The 18,197-nt window shown below is 39.9% G+C and overlaps 1 protein-coding gene across 4 annotated transcripts in view; it reads right to left on the reverse strand.

Moving 5' to 3' along the window:
• The window catches only part of ACYP2 (acylphosphatase 2), a 177,153-nt gene that overhangs the window by 139,279 nt on the left and 19,677 nt on the right, over positions 1 to 18,197 (reverse strand). The window contains exon 4 of one of the 4 annotated variants that reach the window (XM_088841472.1): positions 1,122 to 11,096. The exons of the other annotated variants lie outside the window; for them this stretch is intronic. Coding sequence (XP_088697598.1) covers positions 10,904 to 11,096 — 193 coding nt within the window. The 3' untranslated portion in view covers positions 1,122 to 10,903. Of the gene's footprint in view, positions 1 to 1,121; positions 11,097 to 18,197 lie in introns of those variants that run through there. 4 annotated transcript variants of the gene reach the window in all.

Raw genomic sequence — 18,197 nt, forward strand, 5'->3', positions numbered from 1 at the left:
GAAAGCACTTTCTGGGGGCGGAGCTGGGGGATAGCAAGCAAGCAATTCCTAACAGCTGTGCTAAGCGAGGTGAGGAAGCAGAGCACAGGGTGGGTGAGGGGATGACAGCGTGCGTGGCGGGTCATCAGGAGGCTTGGAGGTAAGGGAGGCAGAGGGGAGAGCATCTGAGAGTCCTAAGAGAAGAAAAGCATGGTGTGGCGAGGGGACTGAAAGGCCAGTAACAGGGAGCGCGGCAGACGAGGCCGGAGAGGCAAACCCAGGCCGGTTCCCTCAAGGTAGGCGGGAGCGCCTTCCACCGGGCACCCCGGCTCTCCAGGCCCAGGCTCCTCCCTTGTATCTCCCAACCTGTGCAGAATTCACCTGCTTCCCTCTTTCCCCCAGACAGACAGTCTGGACTTTTCACAATATCTTTAATCATTTTGTACCCTCAGCAGGGAGATGGAAAGACACTAAACATTCACTGAATGAAAAAATTATCATGATAGGCTATTTTAACGGTTTAATCCAGTAAGAGGGCTAATTTATGACTGTTTTTGAGCCCCAGTTCTGCAGTCGAACCCTACCACCCATCCAGTCTGCCATCTTTACATGACTGGATGAGATGCTTGTCCCATTCGAAATTATTGCTGTTAAACTGTTAGGTGACCTTCAATGAGCCTGACAGCTCTACAACTTCCTGATTTTCAAGTATTTTTTAAAAGCACAAAGAGCTTGATGTTAGCACCCCAGCCACAGAAACATAAATACTTTTATTAGGCATTGAAATATTATCCATATTTGTTTTTAAATAGCAGGTTTGGAGTGGTTTTATTTAATTTCAATTTCTTAATTTTTATAATTGACTTGATTCACTTAAAATCAGTCCAATTGTTTACTTACAAATTACAAAGGCGAACAAAACTTTCTCATCCTTGAGTCCTTATTTGACTCAGTATTTATTTGAAAAATATTTCATAGAGTATAATTAAAAGTGAATCACCAAGTTTAAATTTAAAATGCACTCATGTTTAGGAATCAACACTTTAAAAATATTGGGCAAAGCACACACTGTGGTCGGGGAGGGTAGCAGGGAGCAGTATTTTAATGGTCTGTGTGCTAAGGCACTCAGCCGTGTCTGTGACCCCCATGGACTGTAGCCCGCCAGGCTTCTCTGTCCATGGGGTTCTCCAGGCAAGAGTACTGGAGTGGGTTGCCATTTCCTTCTACAGGGAATGTAAACCATAGGCTTTAGTTAATAAAAATGTATCAACACTGGCCCATTAATTACAGCGAATGTATCACAGTAATGCAAGATGTTAATAACAGAGGATGTGAGTTGGGGAGAGGTATATAGGCACTCTCTCTACTTTCTGTTCAATTTTTCTGTAAACCAAAAACTGCTCTAAAAAGTAAAGTCCATTAATTTTTTTAAAATATGTTGCACTGTGTGTTTATTAAATATGATGAACTAAATTCACATATTTAAAGTGTAAGCTTTAAAGCAAAAGTCATGCATCTAAGTACTTTTAATAAAGATGTTATATTGCAGAAGAAAAGCAATGACTTAGAATTTGAGGTCTAAAACCTGATATTAGAACTCCGACTGTACTGTAGATATTTTTCATGTTTCTAATTTTCCAACAGAGTAACTGATATCAAATAAATTACATTAAAATTTTTTTCCAAAATGTTATCTTCTCAGTGAATTTTTGTTCTGAAAAACGTATGTCTTCCATATCTCCATAGGACATGTCATGAAAAACACACACGCACACACAGAGACAGAACATCTAATGGAACCTTCTTAATAACACTATCAGTTTGTAAAAGGATTTAAATGAATAAAGTATAAAAATACAAGCAAAGCACTTTGAGATTCTCAGATGATAAAGTTAGGAAAAACTAGCAAGTCTGTTAACATAGAAATTCATGCCACTAATGGTCTGTCAGAGAAAAGTTATTTTTATAAATATTAAATAACTTTGAATCTGACACTACCTAATTATTCACGAACTCCATTGCTTCATTCCTATCCACTTGTGTAACCACTAGAAATGTAAAACAATGGCATTTCATAGTTAGAGCAAAAGGCTGTTACAATTTGACATTCCATATAAATGCTCTTTGTGGAAAAGATAAATACAATTATATCGACAAATACATCTATTCCTCTTCTGACTCAAACTAAATACATTTTAATTATATATGTTATCAACTCTATATAGAACCATAGAATCTTAGTTGGACAGGATCTTTGAGGCCACCTAAGGAGATCAATCCTTGGTGTTCATTGGAAGGACTGATGCTAAAGCTGAAACTCCAATACTTTGGCCACCTCATGCGACGAGTTGACTCACTGGAAAAGACTCTGATGCTGGGAAAGGTTGGGGGCGGGAGTAGAAGGGGACGACAGAGAATGAGATGGCTGGATGGTATCACTGACTCTGTGGACATGAGTTTGAGTGAACTCCAGGAGTTGGTGATGGACAGGGAGGCCTGGCGTGCTGTGATTCATGGGGTCGTGGAGAGTCGGACACGACTGAGCGACTGAACTGAACTGAACTGAACTGAACTGAAGGCAATGGCAAGCCACTCCAGTACTCTTGCCTAGAAAATCCCATGGATGGAGGAGCCTGGTAGGCTGCAGTCCATGGGGTCGCTATGAGTCAGACATGACTGAGCGACTTCACTTTCACTTTTCACTTTCACACATTGGAGAAGGAAAGGGCAACCCACTCCAGTACTCTTGCCTGGAGAATCCCAGGGACAGCGGAGCCTGGTGGGCTGCTGTCTATGGGGTCGCACAGAGTTGGACACGACTGAAGTGACTTAGCAGAAGCAGCATACTAACTTAATGCTTCCCAGGTGGTGCAGGGGTAAAGAATCTGCCTGCCAATGCAGGAGATGCAGGAGACTCGGGTTTGAGCCCTCGGTTGGGAAGATCCCCTGGAGGAGGAAATGGCAACCTGCTCCAATATTCTTGCCTGGAAAATTCCACAGAGGAGGAGGAAAATTCCAGAGGAGCCTGGCAAGTTACAGTCCACTAGGTTGCAAAGAGTTGGACATGACTGAGCAACTGAGCACACACACAGCACATACTACCTTACTATCCAATGAGTTAGATCTTCTATAACACCCTTGACTCTTATCTATACCAGGAGTCTGAAACACTTTCTGTTAAAGTCCTGATAGTAAACACCTTGTGTCCATCCAGTCTCTGTTGCAAATGCTCATCGCTGCCTTTGTAGCAAATCAACAGCAGACAAAACAGGAACAAATGGGCATGGCTGTGCCCCCAATAAACCTTTATTTATGAAACAGAGAGTAGACCAGATCTGGCCAAAGGACCACAGTATGCCAACGCCTGATATAGACCCCTCCCAGTTACTGATAAAATTCCATTAGATATGTTTGACACCTTCAGAGGAAAATTCTCTGCTGGGGGGACTGAAATAAACAAATTCACCCACTGCTATAAATAAATATTGCCTTCTGAAACAACACAGAACATCTATCCTTTGCCTTGTTATCAGTCCTTCAAATACTTGAAGTAAACGATCATGATTCCCTCAAGTAGTTCTTTCTTCAGTCTAAATACCCCCATTCCGTCAAGCATTCCTTCTATTATGACCCAGTTTTCCAGACCACGTGACCAACTGATCATCCTGTTGTATACATACCCGAGTCCATTACCCTTTGAAGTGCATAGTAGAAATACATGACATATGGTTTTCAAAATATGCAGTAATCAAGATGGAATTTTAATTTTAGAATTTGGCTCACTGTCTCCAAATACAAATGTTTTTAGTTTCCTGGGGGTTTTGTTTTGACAAAATTACTATTTAGTCTTTAAGAAAAATATATTTTGTGTAGATACAGCCAAAGGTTAATGCCCAGTGTCATAACTCTATATATTAATTTTAAATGATTACCAAGAAAGTATTTTTTGTTTCATTTTGAAAAAAAAAAAGTAGCTTAATAAAACGATAAATTCAAAATGGTTCCTACACATCAAAAAATGTTGACAGAACTTACCTCTACAATTGGAATCATAGTGCAATTTACAAAAGAAAACCATCAGTCATTTTTTCAGAGAAAATGAAACGCAAAAGAGGAAGAAAACACACACAAACACACACATCTGCAGTGTGTCCTTGGATGTTTCTGGCCTGTCAGCAAGAACAGAGCATGGCTGCTATAATCAGAGCCAGGATAAACCTCTATATGATGGTCCGTGTTTTATTTCACATTTCAATAACTTGGGAAGAAAACATATCTATGTTTTAAAAGGCAATTTAGTTCTAATTTCCACGACTTATTATCCTAGCATTCTAAAAAATGTTTTAATAACTAGAAAAAATAATTTCATATTTATATAGCTATAAATGCACTACATTTGGTCTGACTTTATAACCCATTTCTATAACTTACTGTACTTTAATTTTTTGATAATTCAGTACCTTGAAAAGTATATTGCACATAGTAGATGCTAGAGGAGTAAATTCGTTGTTTAAAGTACAAATATTTTTATTTGTACCAACATCACAATTTATGTTTGTTAAGTCTGATTTAAACTCTCTGGTGTCTGCTTCCTGCTTGCTTGGTCATCACAAAAGCTCTCCCTGGGTAATCCCACCCATGTATAAGACTGCAAACACTATCCACATACAGATGACAACCAAATCTGTTTCTTCAGCCCAGTCTCTCTGCAGGGATGACCCACATATCTGAGAGCCTAGTGGCACTTCCACCTGGACAGTCCAACCACCACTAAGACAGCCCGAGCAAAGATGGAACACCCTGGGTGATCTCATGATAGGAAATGTTTGCTGATTATTCATTAGGTGCCATGCGCTGTGCTCAGCGGTTCATATGGATTTTCTCACTTAATCTTCACAGTGCAGTTAAACATGGCATTTCCTTTTACCTGAAAGCCCATTCAAATGATAGCATCCAAAATATGAAATATGTAACCAACATCATTCATTAACTACCTAATATCCATCCCCCTGCCCTTCTTTCTGGATGAACTGGAACAACAATTTGTTCAGAGCATCAATATGTCAAACCAATTTCTTAGTCTTCTTCGCAGCAAGGAGTAACCATAGGACCATATAGGAGCCAGTCTGTTTTGGGAAGTTCAGGAAACAACACAATCCTTATTCTTTCCTTCCTTCCTCCTGACTTAATGATGGATATTATGTGCAGCTGTACTTTTTCATTTTTTTGACCATCAGGGAAAGGCCAAGAGAAGCACAGAGACACTAGCCCTCATATCACTGAGCTATTGAACCAAGGCCAGTAACCATCTACTTCCACACTTGTTACTGAGAAAAATGAACTCCTGTGTGTTACAACCATTTTCAGTACGGTTTTCTACCAACCTACTGCTGAAAACAGTCCTGTTAGATACAAAACTGTAATCTGAATTAGAGACTTCAACAAACTAGAATGAAAGCAGGAGGAAACAAAACAGAAGGATGAGCAACAAACTAGGAGGAAGAGCAACTGCGCAGAAAAACAAAGGGTGTTGCAGCCCAAGTGCGCGCAGTGTGTTAGCTGCTCAGCTGTGTCTGACTCTTCGAGATCCCATGGATTGTTGCCCACCAGGTTCTTCCATCCATTGGATTTCCCAGGCAAGAATACTGGAGTGGGTAGCCATTTCCTCCTTCAGAGAATTTTCCCAACCCAGGAATCGAACCAATGTCTCCTGCACTGCAGTCAGATTCTTTACTGTCTGAGCCACTTGGGAAGCAAAACCAACGAGAAACAAGTTGGCTTACCTCATAGAACCCACAGAAGACTGGGGATTTGGAGGCACCAAGGCACCAAAGTACTTCACTCAATAGGCCAACAAATTTGGAAAACTCGGCAGTGGCCACAGGACTGGAAAAGGTCAGTTTTTATTCCAATCCCAAAGAAGGGCAGAGACAAAGAATGTTCAAACAACCACACAATTGCACTGATTTCAAATGCTGGCAATAATCAGAATCCTTCAAGCTAGGCTTCAGCAGTAGATGAATCAAGAACTTTCAGATGTATAAGCTGGATTTAGCAAAGGCAGGAATCAGAGATCAAATTACCAACATTCATTGGATCATAGAAAAAGCAAGAGAATTCCAGAAAAAACATGTACTTCTGCTTCATTGACTACATTAAAGCCTTTGACTATGTGGATCATGACAAACTGGAAAATTCTTCAAGAGGTGGGAATACCAGAACTCCTTACCTGCCTCCTGAGAAACCTGTATGCAGATCAAGAGGCAACAGTAAGAACCAGACATGGAACAACAGACTGGTTCAAAATTGGGAAAGGAGTACATCAAGGCTATATATTGTCACCCTGCTTATTTAACTTATATGCAGGGTACATCATGTGAAATGCTGGGCTGGATGACTCACAAGCTGGAATCAAGATTTCTGGGAGAAATATCAACAACCTTAGATACACAGATGATACCACTTTAATCGCAGAAAGTGAAGAGGAACTAAAGAGCCTCTTGATGAAGTTGAAAGAGGAGAGTGAAAAGGCTGGCTTAATACTTTACATTCAAAAACACTAACATCATGGCATCCGGTCCCATTACTTTATGGCAAATAGATGGTGGAAGAGTGGAAACCATGCATATTTTCTTTTCTTGGGCTCCAAAATCACAGCAGATGGTGACTACAGCCATGAAGTTAAAAAACGTTTGTTCCTTGGAAGAAAAGCGATGACAAACTTAGACAGTGTATTAAAAAGCAGAGATATCGTTTTGCCAACAAAGATCCATATAGTCAAAGCTATGGATTTTTCCAACAGTCATGTACGGATATGAGAGGTGGACCATAAAGGTTCAGCACCAAAGAACTGATGCTTTCAAACTGTAGTGCTGGAGAAGGCTCTTGAGAGTCCTGTGAACTGCAAGGAGATCAAACAGGTCAATTCTAAAGGAAATTAGTCCTAAATATTCACTGGAAGGACTGATGCTCAAGCTGAAGCTCTAATACTTTGGCCACCTCATGCAAAGAGCTGACTCATTGGAAAAGACCCTGATGCTGGGAAACATTGAGGGCAAGAGAAGAAGGGAGTGACAGAGGATGAGATGGTTGGGTGGCATCACTGACTCAACAGACATGAGTTTGAGCAAGCTCTGAGAGACAGTGAAGGACTGGGAAGCCTGCTGTGCTGCAGTTCACAGCAGGGGTGAGGTGGTTGAGAGCCAGTCATGACTTGGAGATTAAACAACAACAAGGGCTGCAGAAGACAAGACCTAAAGATTTAGCATTTGGCACCCCCCAACAAAAAGCCAGCTCTCCATCAGTCACCACCATTCCTCAAGTCAACAAGTCTGCAATTACGTTTGAAAATTTCCTTAAAAATCTGTTCATTCTTGGCTGTCTGTTCATATTTATGAGAAAGTCACTGAAACATGATTATAGGGGAGGGCTTGATATGAAAGAGAGAAGCAAAACAATCAGAAAAAAAAAAAGACGAGGGGTGAAAGAAAAAAAGAGAAACTTAGAGGAAACAAAAACAAAGCCAAAAGCAGAAGAAAACTGCAAAATCACATTTTCCTCAGAGAAATATGAAAAAAAAACCCAAGAACAAAGCGTTATGAAGTAGAAACAATCAAAATATTGCAGCAGAAACAAACAAAATTAATAGGAAGTTTGGAAGATGAAGTTGAGACAATTTCCCAGAAAACGAAGTTTGGAGACTAGGTGAGAAAAGTCAAAAATTAGAGGATCAGGGCCACATAGAAATCTCCAAAGACAAGAACCCTGAAGTGAGAAAGAGGAACTTTCCTCGAGGTCAAGTGGTTACAAATATACCTTCTAATGCAGGGGACTTGGGTTCAATCCCTGGTCAGGGAACTAAGATCCCACATGCCGTGGGGCAATTAAGCCTGCATACTGCAACAAAGGAAGTCCACAACTAAAGAAAGCCTGCATGCCACAACGAAGACCCAGTGAAGCCAAAAAAAAAAAATTTTAACAGTGAGAGAGAAAGAAATTGTCAAAGGAAGACAATTCTCTTCCTCTAAGAGCCCAACATCTAAAGTGAAATTAAAACGTGCATGAAGGTAGATGATTGTGAAAATGCAGAAAAAAAGGAAGAAATTGAACATCTAAAAAGTTTTCTGATAGGAACAAACAGGTGTGGCTCCCAAACCTTTGTATGAAAATGACATCAAATCTCTCAACAGCAACACAAGAAGTCATGGAACCATGCCTTCATAGTTCTGAATGGAAGATGATTTGGGGCATAAGATTTTATAACTCCAACAACTGAGGGTAGATGAAGGCAGGCAAGGACAAAAACTTTCTGTCTCTCAGGAACCTTCTGGAGGGAAGCATATGGAGAATTAGTTTCAACAAAAAAAGGGACTAAATCAAGGTAATGAAAACACGTGACTGAGGAAAGAGAAACCCACTCTATGAAATGGGCAAGGGGTTAAACACCAGAATGACTGCCGTTTAGGAAGAGAGAAAGACAAGCTTCTGGGGAAAAGTATAACTGATAGGTTATGAGATGCACTTGGACATTTGGAGGTAGATCTTCTGTGGGGGTTAGAAAAATAGTTTGATAGGTATATGGAGTTTCTTTTAGAGAAAAACAGTAAAGTGTTAGATTGAACAATATGAAATTTCTGTTTTGTAGTTCCAAATTTTGTCCAACATTGGCTATTTTATATGGTTCAATGTAACTTACAAGGAAGTAACATGATGCAGGAAATCTGCATCAAAAACTCTAACAATAACAAAAGAAAACTTGGCGGAATATGTGAAATAAGAATGTCAGATATTGTTATTGAAATTAGGTAACAGACACATGGGGTTGGTTCATTGTCCTGTATATATTTGAACATCCCATAAGAAAAAGGAGTAAAAACAAAAGAAAGAAAGAAAATCGTGACAACAGAAAACGTGCAAAAGTTCAATAATCTTTCAAACACCTGGAGGAATTTCCACTTAGCAATGCTCAGATGAAATCCAGTTACGGGATCAGGGACACAGAAAGAAAAGTCAATGAAGGCCCATCTACACTAGACCATCACTCACAGTGGGTCAGGCAATGTCAGGGATGTTTCACATCCCCCACTCCATTCTTGAGAGCTTCCCAGGTGGCACAGTGGTAAAGAATCTGCCTGCCAATGCAGACATAGGTTTGATCCCTGGACGGGAAAGATCCCCTGGAGTAGGACATGGCAAGCCACTCCAGTATTCTTGCCTGGAAAATCCCATGGACAAAGGAGACTTTCGGGCCACAGTCCACAGAGTCTCAAAGAGTCAGATGTAACTTAGCTACTGAGCATGACGGTGGCAGTTCCACCCCTTCCTTTATGCATTGACTCCAGTGATTCTAGGATTGCTCTGCACAACAAAACAGTACTGACAGCTTAGCTCTAACACTGAATAAGGCAATCATTTTTCACTGCCCATCAGTTTCTTCGCAGTTCATTTCTCTTTTTGTCCAAACCAGATTTCAGGATTCACCATTCTATTCATACCCTGTAAATACCCTTAAGTCCTGGCTCTCTCATTTCTGGTCTTTGTAGCTGGCAACAACCAGATCTGGAATGAACCCTACCTCCTGCCTTCTCTGCATCTGTACACAGAGAACTAAATATTAATGGAGAAAATCACTTAAACCAATTGACAGGCTTAATGTCATATTTATTATTGTAAATCATAAACTGGCAGTTTTACTCTTGTTGCTGTTTTAAATGCAGCTAAGTAATAAAGAAACAACATGTAAAAAAAAAGAAAGAAAGTGTAAAACCAACAGCCAATCTCAAAACAAAGCAATGGATGCCAAAACACTGTCATGGCATCCACAAGGAACTGAAAAAATAAATGGCAAGTTAGAATTCTACTCACAGCAAAGATACTTTTCAAGAATGAAGGTAAAATAAAAAAACATGGACACAAAAAAATCTAAAACTGTTTTGAGGTAACACATCACCAGCAGGCCTAACTTAAAGAAAATACTAAAGAACATTCTTTTGGCAGAATGGAAATATTCCTACACAGATGCCCAAAGAATTTAGGAGGGAAAGGAGCAACAAAAATGGCAAATATATGGAAAAATCCCCCAAATACTGACTTTTAAAAATAATGTCTTATGAGACCTAAAACAGAAAATTAAAATATACCACAAAAGCATCAAAATAAACAGGGAGATAAATGTACGTAAAAGATCCTATAGATCTTGCACTGTTGGAAAAGAGAATAAAGACAAATTAATATCAAATTTTGATAAGTTATGGTTGTATGTTGTATCTCCAGGGAAAGAACTAGTAAAAGAAATACAATATACAACTTCTAAACTAATAAAGAAAAAAAGTAGGATAATAAAAAACAATCAATTCAGATGAAGGCTAGGAAGAGGAAACAGAGAATTGATAAAGCAAGTGGAAAGAGCATAGTAAGATACAAATTTAATTCTAAATACATTAGTAATTGCATTAAGCTTAAATGGACTAAATAGCCTAATTTAAAAATAAAGGTTATATGACTACATAAAGAAACAAAACTCAACAATATGCTGTTTACAATGGACACATATAAAACATAATGAGAAAGAAACATTGAAAATAAAACAATGGGAAAAATTATTTGCAAACACATTTAGAAATTAAACCACATAACTCTGTTAATATCAGGTAAACGTCTAGTCAAGGCTATGGTTTTTCCCGTGGTCATGTATGGATGTGAGAGTTGGACTGTGAAGAAAGCTGATCGCCGAAGAATTGATGCTTTTGAACTGTGGTGCTGGAGAAGACTCTTGAGAGTCCCTTGGACTGCAAGGAGATCCAACCAGTCCATTCTAAAGGAGATCAATCCTGGGTGTTCATTGGAAGGACTGATGCTAAAGCTGAAACTCCAATACTTTGGCCACCTCATGCGACGAGCTGACTCACTAGAAAAGAGTCTGATGCTAGGAGGGATTGGGGGTGAGAGGAGACGGGGATGACAGAGAATGAGATGGCTGGATGGCATCACCGACTTGATGGACATGAGTTTGAGTGAACTCCGGGAGTTGGTGATGGACAGGGAGGCCTGGCGTGCTGCGATTCATGGGGTCGCAAAGAGTCAGACACAACTGAGCGACTGATCTGAACTGAACTGAACTGGAACACAAACACACACAAAGTAACTTTAAGGCAAAAAACATGATTAAAGATAGAAACACTTTACAATGATAAAAGGCTTCAGTCACCAGGAGACTACAAGTCTAAATTTGCATGTGTCAAATACTGATAACATGGACTAAAAATACTATACATATGTATATATAGTATTCTGTCAATTTATATATATCAGTTTATATTTTTGTCAATATATTTATAAATATATCTACCAGAGAATATATATATGTGTGTGTGTGTGTATATATATATATACATAAGTTTAGTTGCTCAGTCATGTCCGACTCTATGCAACCCCAGGGACTGTAGCCCACCAGGCACCTCTGTCCATGAGATTCTCCAGGCAAGAATACTGGAGTGGGTAGCCACCAGGTAAGCCCCAATATACTAATATTTAAATATATGTAGTCTGTGGGGTTGCAAGAGTCAGACATGACTGAGAGACTAAACAACAACAAAAGTAGTACCTACAAAAAAACTTATATCAAGTATACTATTTACAAGTAAAATGTTGAAAGTGTGATATCAGTAACAAGACATGGAGCCAGTAATCACTCCTGCTTCTGCTCAATATTGTACTTAAAGCCCTAATCAGTGTAGACAGCAAGGAAAGAAAGAAAATGTGAAAGAATAGGAAAGTAAAAAATAAAACTCTCATTATCCTCAGATGATAAATATACAAAATTCAAAAGAATCTTCATGTAAATTATTGCAGTCAACAAGTAGGTCTAGAAAAGTCTCTGAAAATAAGGCAATAAACAAAACTCAATTGTATTTCTATATATTAGCAACAAACATAAAAAATGCTTTAAAAGGTCACATTTATAATAGCATCAAAACTACCAAATACCTCAGGAGGAAATATGTAAGACCTTCATGCAGAAAATTATCATACATTATTGACAGAATTAAAGAAAAAAAATAATAAATGAGAGATTTATCATATTTATGACATAAATTCTAACTAAATTTATCTAAAAATTCAGTGCAATCCCAGTCAACAAGTTATTTTGTGGAACTTGATCTAAAACTTACATGGTAATGAAAGGCACTGAAGTAGCCAAAACAAAGTTGATGAAGCGTGAGTCAGAATAACTTGTCTACTAGATGCCAGGACTTAGGAGAAAGCTACAAAAACTAACAATGGCATGGCAGTGATGCAAAAATAGACAAATAGGCCAATGAAACAGAATAGAGAATCCTGAAACAGACCCATGCATATGATCCATGGACACTTGATCCAAGGTCATACTATAGGAGAGTGAGATTTGCTTTATACTAATTCATCAACCCATCATTTATATATTATGCATTTTTCTATGTATGTGTTATAGGTGAAAGTCACTCAGCTGTGTCCAACTTTTTGTGACCCCACGGACTGTAACCCCCAGGCTCCTCTGTGATGGGGATTCTCCAGGCAAGGATACTGGAGTGGGTTGCCATGCCCTCCTCCAGGGGGTCTTCCTAACCCAGGGATCGAACCCAGGTCTCCTGCATTGCAGGCAGATTCTTTACCAACTGGGCCACCAGGGAAGCCCAAGAATACTGGAGTGGGTACCCTGTCCCTTCTCCGGGGGATCTTCCTGACCCAGGAATCAAACCGGGGTCTCTTGCATTGCAGGTGGATTCTTTACCAACTGAGCTACCTGGGAAGTCCCTTGCATGTGTTATACCTTAGTATAAAAAACAAACACAAGTATATTGATGATTAAAAGTAATGATAGTAAAGTAATACAGAAGAATAAAGTTGCTACAAACTACTACATTTGAAGGACTAAATTCTACCACTCAAAGAGAAAATTTTCAAAATTTGTTGTTTATAAAAAGCACCCTTAAAATGATCAAGAAAGGATAAAAATATAAAGGTAAGCATAGAAATAAGAAGGAAATGTAAATTTAAAAGAAAGAAGGGGTAGCAAGGTAGAAATTAAAAGCATTAAAATGTATAAAGACAAGCAATACATAATGAAAAAGATACTGTTCATGAAGATGACACAAGTTATAAGTCTATGTATCAAACACAACAGCAAAGGATATAAAGAAAATTAAATTGCACTGATAATTATGAAAATAGTTATACAGAAAGAATTTGATACACTTCTTTCATGGGAATTCCTTGTCAATCCAGTGATTAAGACTCCACACTTTTACTGCCAAGGGCCTGGGTTTGATCCCTCACCAGGAAACTAAAATCCCACAAATCCCATGGTGCAGAAAAAAAAAAAAATACACCTTCTTCACAATTAAATGGATTTAGTTGTCAAAGAATGGAATAATATAATCAACACATTCACAGATAAAGAGATAACTAGCTGCTGCTGCTGCTAAGTCACTTCAGTCGTGTCCGACTCTGTGTGACCCCATAGACGGCAGCCCACCAGGCTCCCCCATCCTTGGGATTCTCCAGGCAAGAACACTGGAGTGGGTTGCCATTTCCTTCTCCAATGTGTGAAAGTGAAAAGTGAAAGTGAAGTCGCTCAGTCGTGTCCGACCCTTAGTGACCGCATGGACTGCAGCCTACCAGGCTCCTCCATCCATGGGATTTTCCAGGCAAGAGTACTGGAGTGGCTTGCCATTGCCTTCTCCGAGATAACTAGCTAAATAAATATTATTTTTTAAAAAAGGAAGAGAGACAGGAATGGCTGTTAGGGAGACACCTAACAATGCTGGCTGTAAGAAAGAAATCTTTTCAGGTCTTTCTTACAGCCAGCATTGTTAGGTGTCTCCCTAACAGCCATTCCTGTCTCTCTTCCATTTTTAAAAAATAATATTTATTTATTTATTGGCTGCACTGGCTCTTCATTGCCGCTCGGGCTTTTCTCTAGTTGTGGTGAGCAGAGGCTACTCTTCATTGCAGTGCAGGGGCTTCTCACCACAGTGGTTTCTCTTGTTGCAGAGCACAGGCTCTAGGTACACGCGCTCCAGTAGTTGTGGCTCATGGGCTCTAGAGCACAGGCTCAATAATCGTGGTGCACAGAAGCATGCAGACTCTTTCCAGATTAGGGATTGAACCCATGTCTCCTGCATTGGCAGGTGGATTCTTTACCACTGAACCACCAGGGAAGCTGTCTCTTCCTTCTTGATACCAAATCCTACTTTTAAGAAGGAAAGCTAAAAATGCTAAAGTGAAAGTGAAGTCGCTCAGTCGTGTCTGACTCTCAGTGACCCCATGGACTGTAGCCCACCAGGCTTCTCCATCCATGGGATTTTCCAGGCAAAAATACTGGAGTGGGGAATCTTCCCAACCCAGGGATTGAACCCTGGTCTCCCGCACTGCAGGCAGACTCTTTATCATCTGAGCCACCAGGGAAACTAGATAAAAATGCTAGATACTTCCTTAATACCACTTGCAGCCAGGGCACAGGCCTGAGACGTTGCTCTGTCCAGTGGGACCTGTAGGGAAATCTGCTAGGGTCTTTTAAGAATATTCTCTCTGAGAAGAGAGCATCATGTGATGAAAAAGCCTCACATGCCTTCTGCTTTGAATTGATCCTGTGAGGATGTCAAGGACTTGTAGGAAAGAGGAAGAGATAGAAAGTTTGCAGGGTCCCAGAGAAACTGACCCCAAAACCCTAAAATAATGGAGCCACTGAACCAGATGTGGAACTACTACCTGCCCCAGTCTTTTTGGAAAGTAAGCAGAATCAGCCCCTTCATTAAGCTACTTTTAATCAGATATTCTATCTCGTGCAGCCTATGGCATCCTAACTGGATCACCCATTCTAACTGATCTATCCAAAATAAATCATATCATAAGAACGGTTTAACAATTTTTTAAAGTAGAGATCTTTTAGGCCCCATTTTCAGATCTTCAGCAAATAACAACAGACATATGTAATAAAAGGCAACTAAAAAACATAACCACTGGAAACTTAAAAAAACACATAGAATGCCTTTGGATATTTTCTCATTTCATGTTTTGAAAATAAAACATGAAATTAAAAACTATCCAGAAAACAATGAAAATAACACTTTTTAACAAAACCTATGGAACAACACACCCACTCCAGTGTTCTTGCCTGGAGAATCTCAGGGACAGGGGAGCCTGGTGGGCTGCCTTCTATGGGGTCACACAGAGTCGGACACGACTGAAGCGACTTAGGAGCAGCATGGAACAACACAATGTGTTTAGGTGCCTGCTAAGTCGCTTCAGTCGTGTCCAACTCTGCAACCCTATGACTCTGCTAACCTATAGACTGTAGCCTGCTGGGCTTCTTTGTCCATGGGGATTCTCCAGGCAAGAATACTGGAGTGGGTTGCCATACCCTCCTCCAGAGGATCTTCCTGACCCAGGGATCAAACCCGCATCTCATATGTCTCCTGCACTGGCAGATGGGTTCTTTACCACTAGCGCCACAGAAATGCCTGTGTGCATGCTTAGTCACTTCAGTTGTGTCTGACTCTCTGGGTTCCCATGGACCATGGCCCGCCAGGCTCCTCTGTCCGTGAGATTCTTCAGGCAACCACACTGGAGTGGGCTGCCATTTCCTTCTCCAGTGATAAAGTAGGAAGTGAGTGAAGTGAAGTCGCTCAGTTGCGTCCGACTCTTTGTGACCCCATAGACTGTAGCCTACCAGGCTCCTCCGTCCATGGGATTTTCCAGGCAAGGGTACTGGAGTGGGTTACAGAAATGCCTAATCCCCATCATTAACCTAAAAAGACTAAAACTAAAGGCAACTACCACTCATGTTGAAGACTTAGAGGCCAAGTAACAAAGAAATAAAAAAGAGGGAATTAATAAAGATAAAGGTTGAAATTAAGGAAATGGAAAACCAAAAAAGTAGAAATGATTAATAATTCCAAAAGCTGTTTTTTAAGATATACCAACAAAATAGATAAATTTCTTCTGAGACTGATTAAAAATGAAAGTGAAAGTGAAAGTCACTCAGTCGTGTTGGACTCTTTGTGACCCCATGGACTATACATTCCATGGAATTCTCTAGGCAAGAATACTGGAGTGGGTAGGCTTTCCCTTCTCCAAGGGATCGTCTCAACCTAGTAATCAAACCGGGGTCTCCTGCATTGCAGGCAGATTCTTTACCAACTGAGCTATCAGGGAAGCCCAAAGAAAAATGAGGAGAGAATAAAACTTTAGAAGATTAGGAATTTTCGAAGGAGATATAAACGCAGATACAAAAGAGATTTTAAAAATTATAAAATCTATGACCACAAATTTGAAACCCTAGGACAACTGGATAGTTCTCTGCTGCTGCTGCTAAGTCGCTTCAGTCATGTCCGACTCTGTGCGACCCCATAGATGGCAGCCCACCAGGCTCCGCCATCCCTGGGACTCTCCAGGCAAGAACACTGGAGTGGCTTGTCATCGCCTTCTCCGGGATAGTTCTCTAGCAAGATATAAATGAATCTGGGAAGAAGTGGCAAACCCAAATACACCAACTACAACAGACCAGATTGGAAAGGCCTATTATTAAGAAGGCACTAAGACCAAGTGATTTCATAACTCATTTCAGCTAACCTAACAACAGTGATTCAGCATTATTTAAATTATCTCACAATGAATGAAAAGAGAAGCAATACATTTCATGAGTCAGCAAAATTTTTAACACCAAAACCTGGTACAGCAACCACCCTATACCAAAAAGGTAAACTATAATCTTACATTTTAAGTTACAGATGAAAAATTTCTAAATAAAACATTGGGAAGCAGTATTTAGGAATGACTCAAGACAATAACACAATATGACCAACCAGAGCTTCATTCAAGGAATACAAGAGTGAAAGTCAATGTAATGAAGTATATTTACCAAAAATCAACAGCACACATCAATATGTTTCTTGATATTAAAAAAAGAAAACCAGTTGAAAAAAGAAAACCATTTTGAATAAAATCGGAAATCAGACAGGAATGCTTGCTATGGCTATTAGTATTTAACACTGTCATGAGGAGGTCTGGCAAATGAAATAAACACTGGAAAAAAGATACACTATTTTTGCCAATTACAGAATTGTATACTTAGGAAATCCAATAGACTGTAGTTTACAAAAAAAAAAACAGTAAACAGTCATATCTGGTATAATTAACAAGAATATTTGATAAGGTAACTATGATACAAAATAAATTTACAAACATCATTCAGTTCAGTTCAGTTCAGGTCAGTTGCTCAGTCGTGTCCGACTCTTTGCGACCCCATGAATCCCAGCACACCAGGCCTCCCTGTCCATCACCAACTCCCGGAGTTCACTCAAACTCATGTCCATCGAGTCGGTGATGCCATCCAGCCATCTCATTCTCTGTCATCCCCTTCTCCTCCCGCCCCCAATCTTGTCACCCTGCTTATTTAACTTATATGCATAGTACATCATGAAGAACGCTGGGCTGGAAGAAGCACAAGCTGGAATCAAGATTGTCGGGAGAAATATCAATAACCTCAGATATGCAGATGACACCACCCTTATGGCAGTGAAGTGAAGAGGAACTCAAAAGCCTCTTGTTGAAAGTGAAAAGGGAGAGTGAAAAAGTTGGCTTGAGGCTCAACATTCAGAAAACTAAGATCATGGCATCTGGTCCCATCACTTCATGGGAAATAGATGGAAAAACAGTGGAAACAGTGTCAGACTTTATTTTGGGGGGCTCCAAAATCACTGCAGATGCTGATATCAGCTAGGAAATTAAAAGACGCTTACTCCTTGGAAGGAAAGTTATGACCAACCTAGATAGCATATTAAATAGCAGAGACATTATTTTGCCAACCAAGGTCTGTCTAGTCAAGTCTATGGTTTTTCCAGTGGTCATGTATGGATGTGAGAGTTGGAATGTGAAGAAAGCTGATCGCCGAAGAATTGATGCTTTTGAACTGTGGTGCTGGAAAAGACTCTTGAGAGTCCCTTGGACTGCAAGGAAATCCAACCAGTCCATTCTAGAGGAGATCAGGCCTGGGTGTTCATTGGAAGGACAAACATCAGGCTTTTCTTACTCTGGCATAAACACCCAGAAACAAAAATGGGAAGAATAATCCATGCACAATAATGAAAAAAGCAATACAATATTGTTATAGACTGAATGTATCCTCCCCAATTCACAGGTTAATAACTTCATTTCCAATGTGACAGTATCTGGAGATG

This window comes from Moschus berezovskii, chromosome 11 (genome assembly GCF_049115385.1).
Source record: "Moschus berezovskii isolate FMDL1 chromosome 11, NW_MosBer_1.0, whole genome shotgun sequence".
In the NCBI taxonomy this organism is placed as follows: Eukaryota; Metazoa; Chordata; class Mammalia; order Artiodactyla; family Moschidae; genus Moschus; species Moschus berezovskii.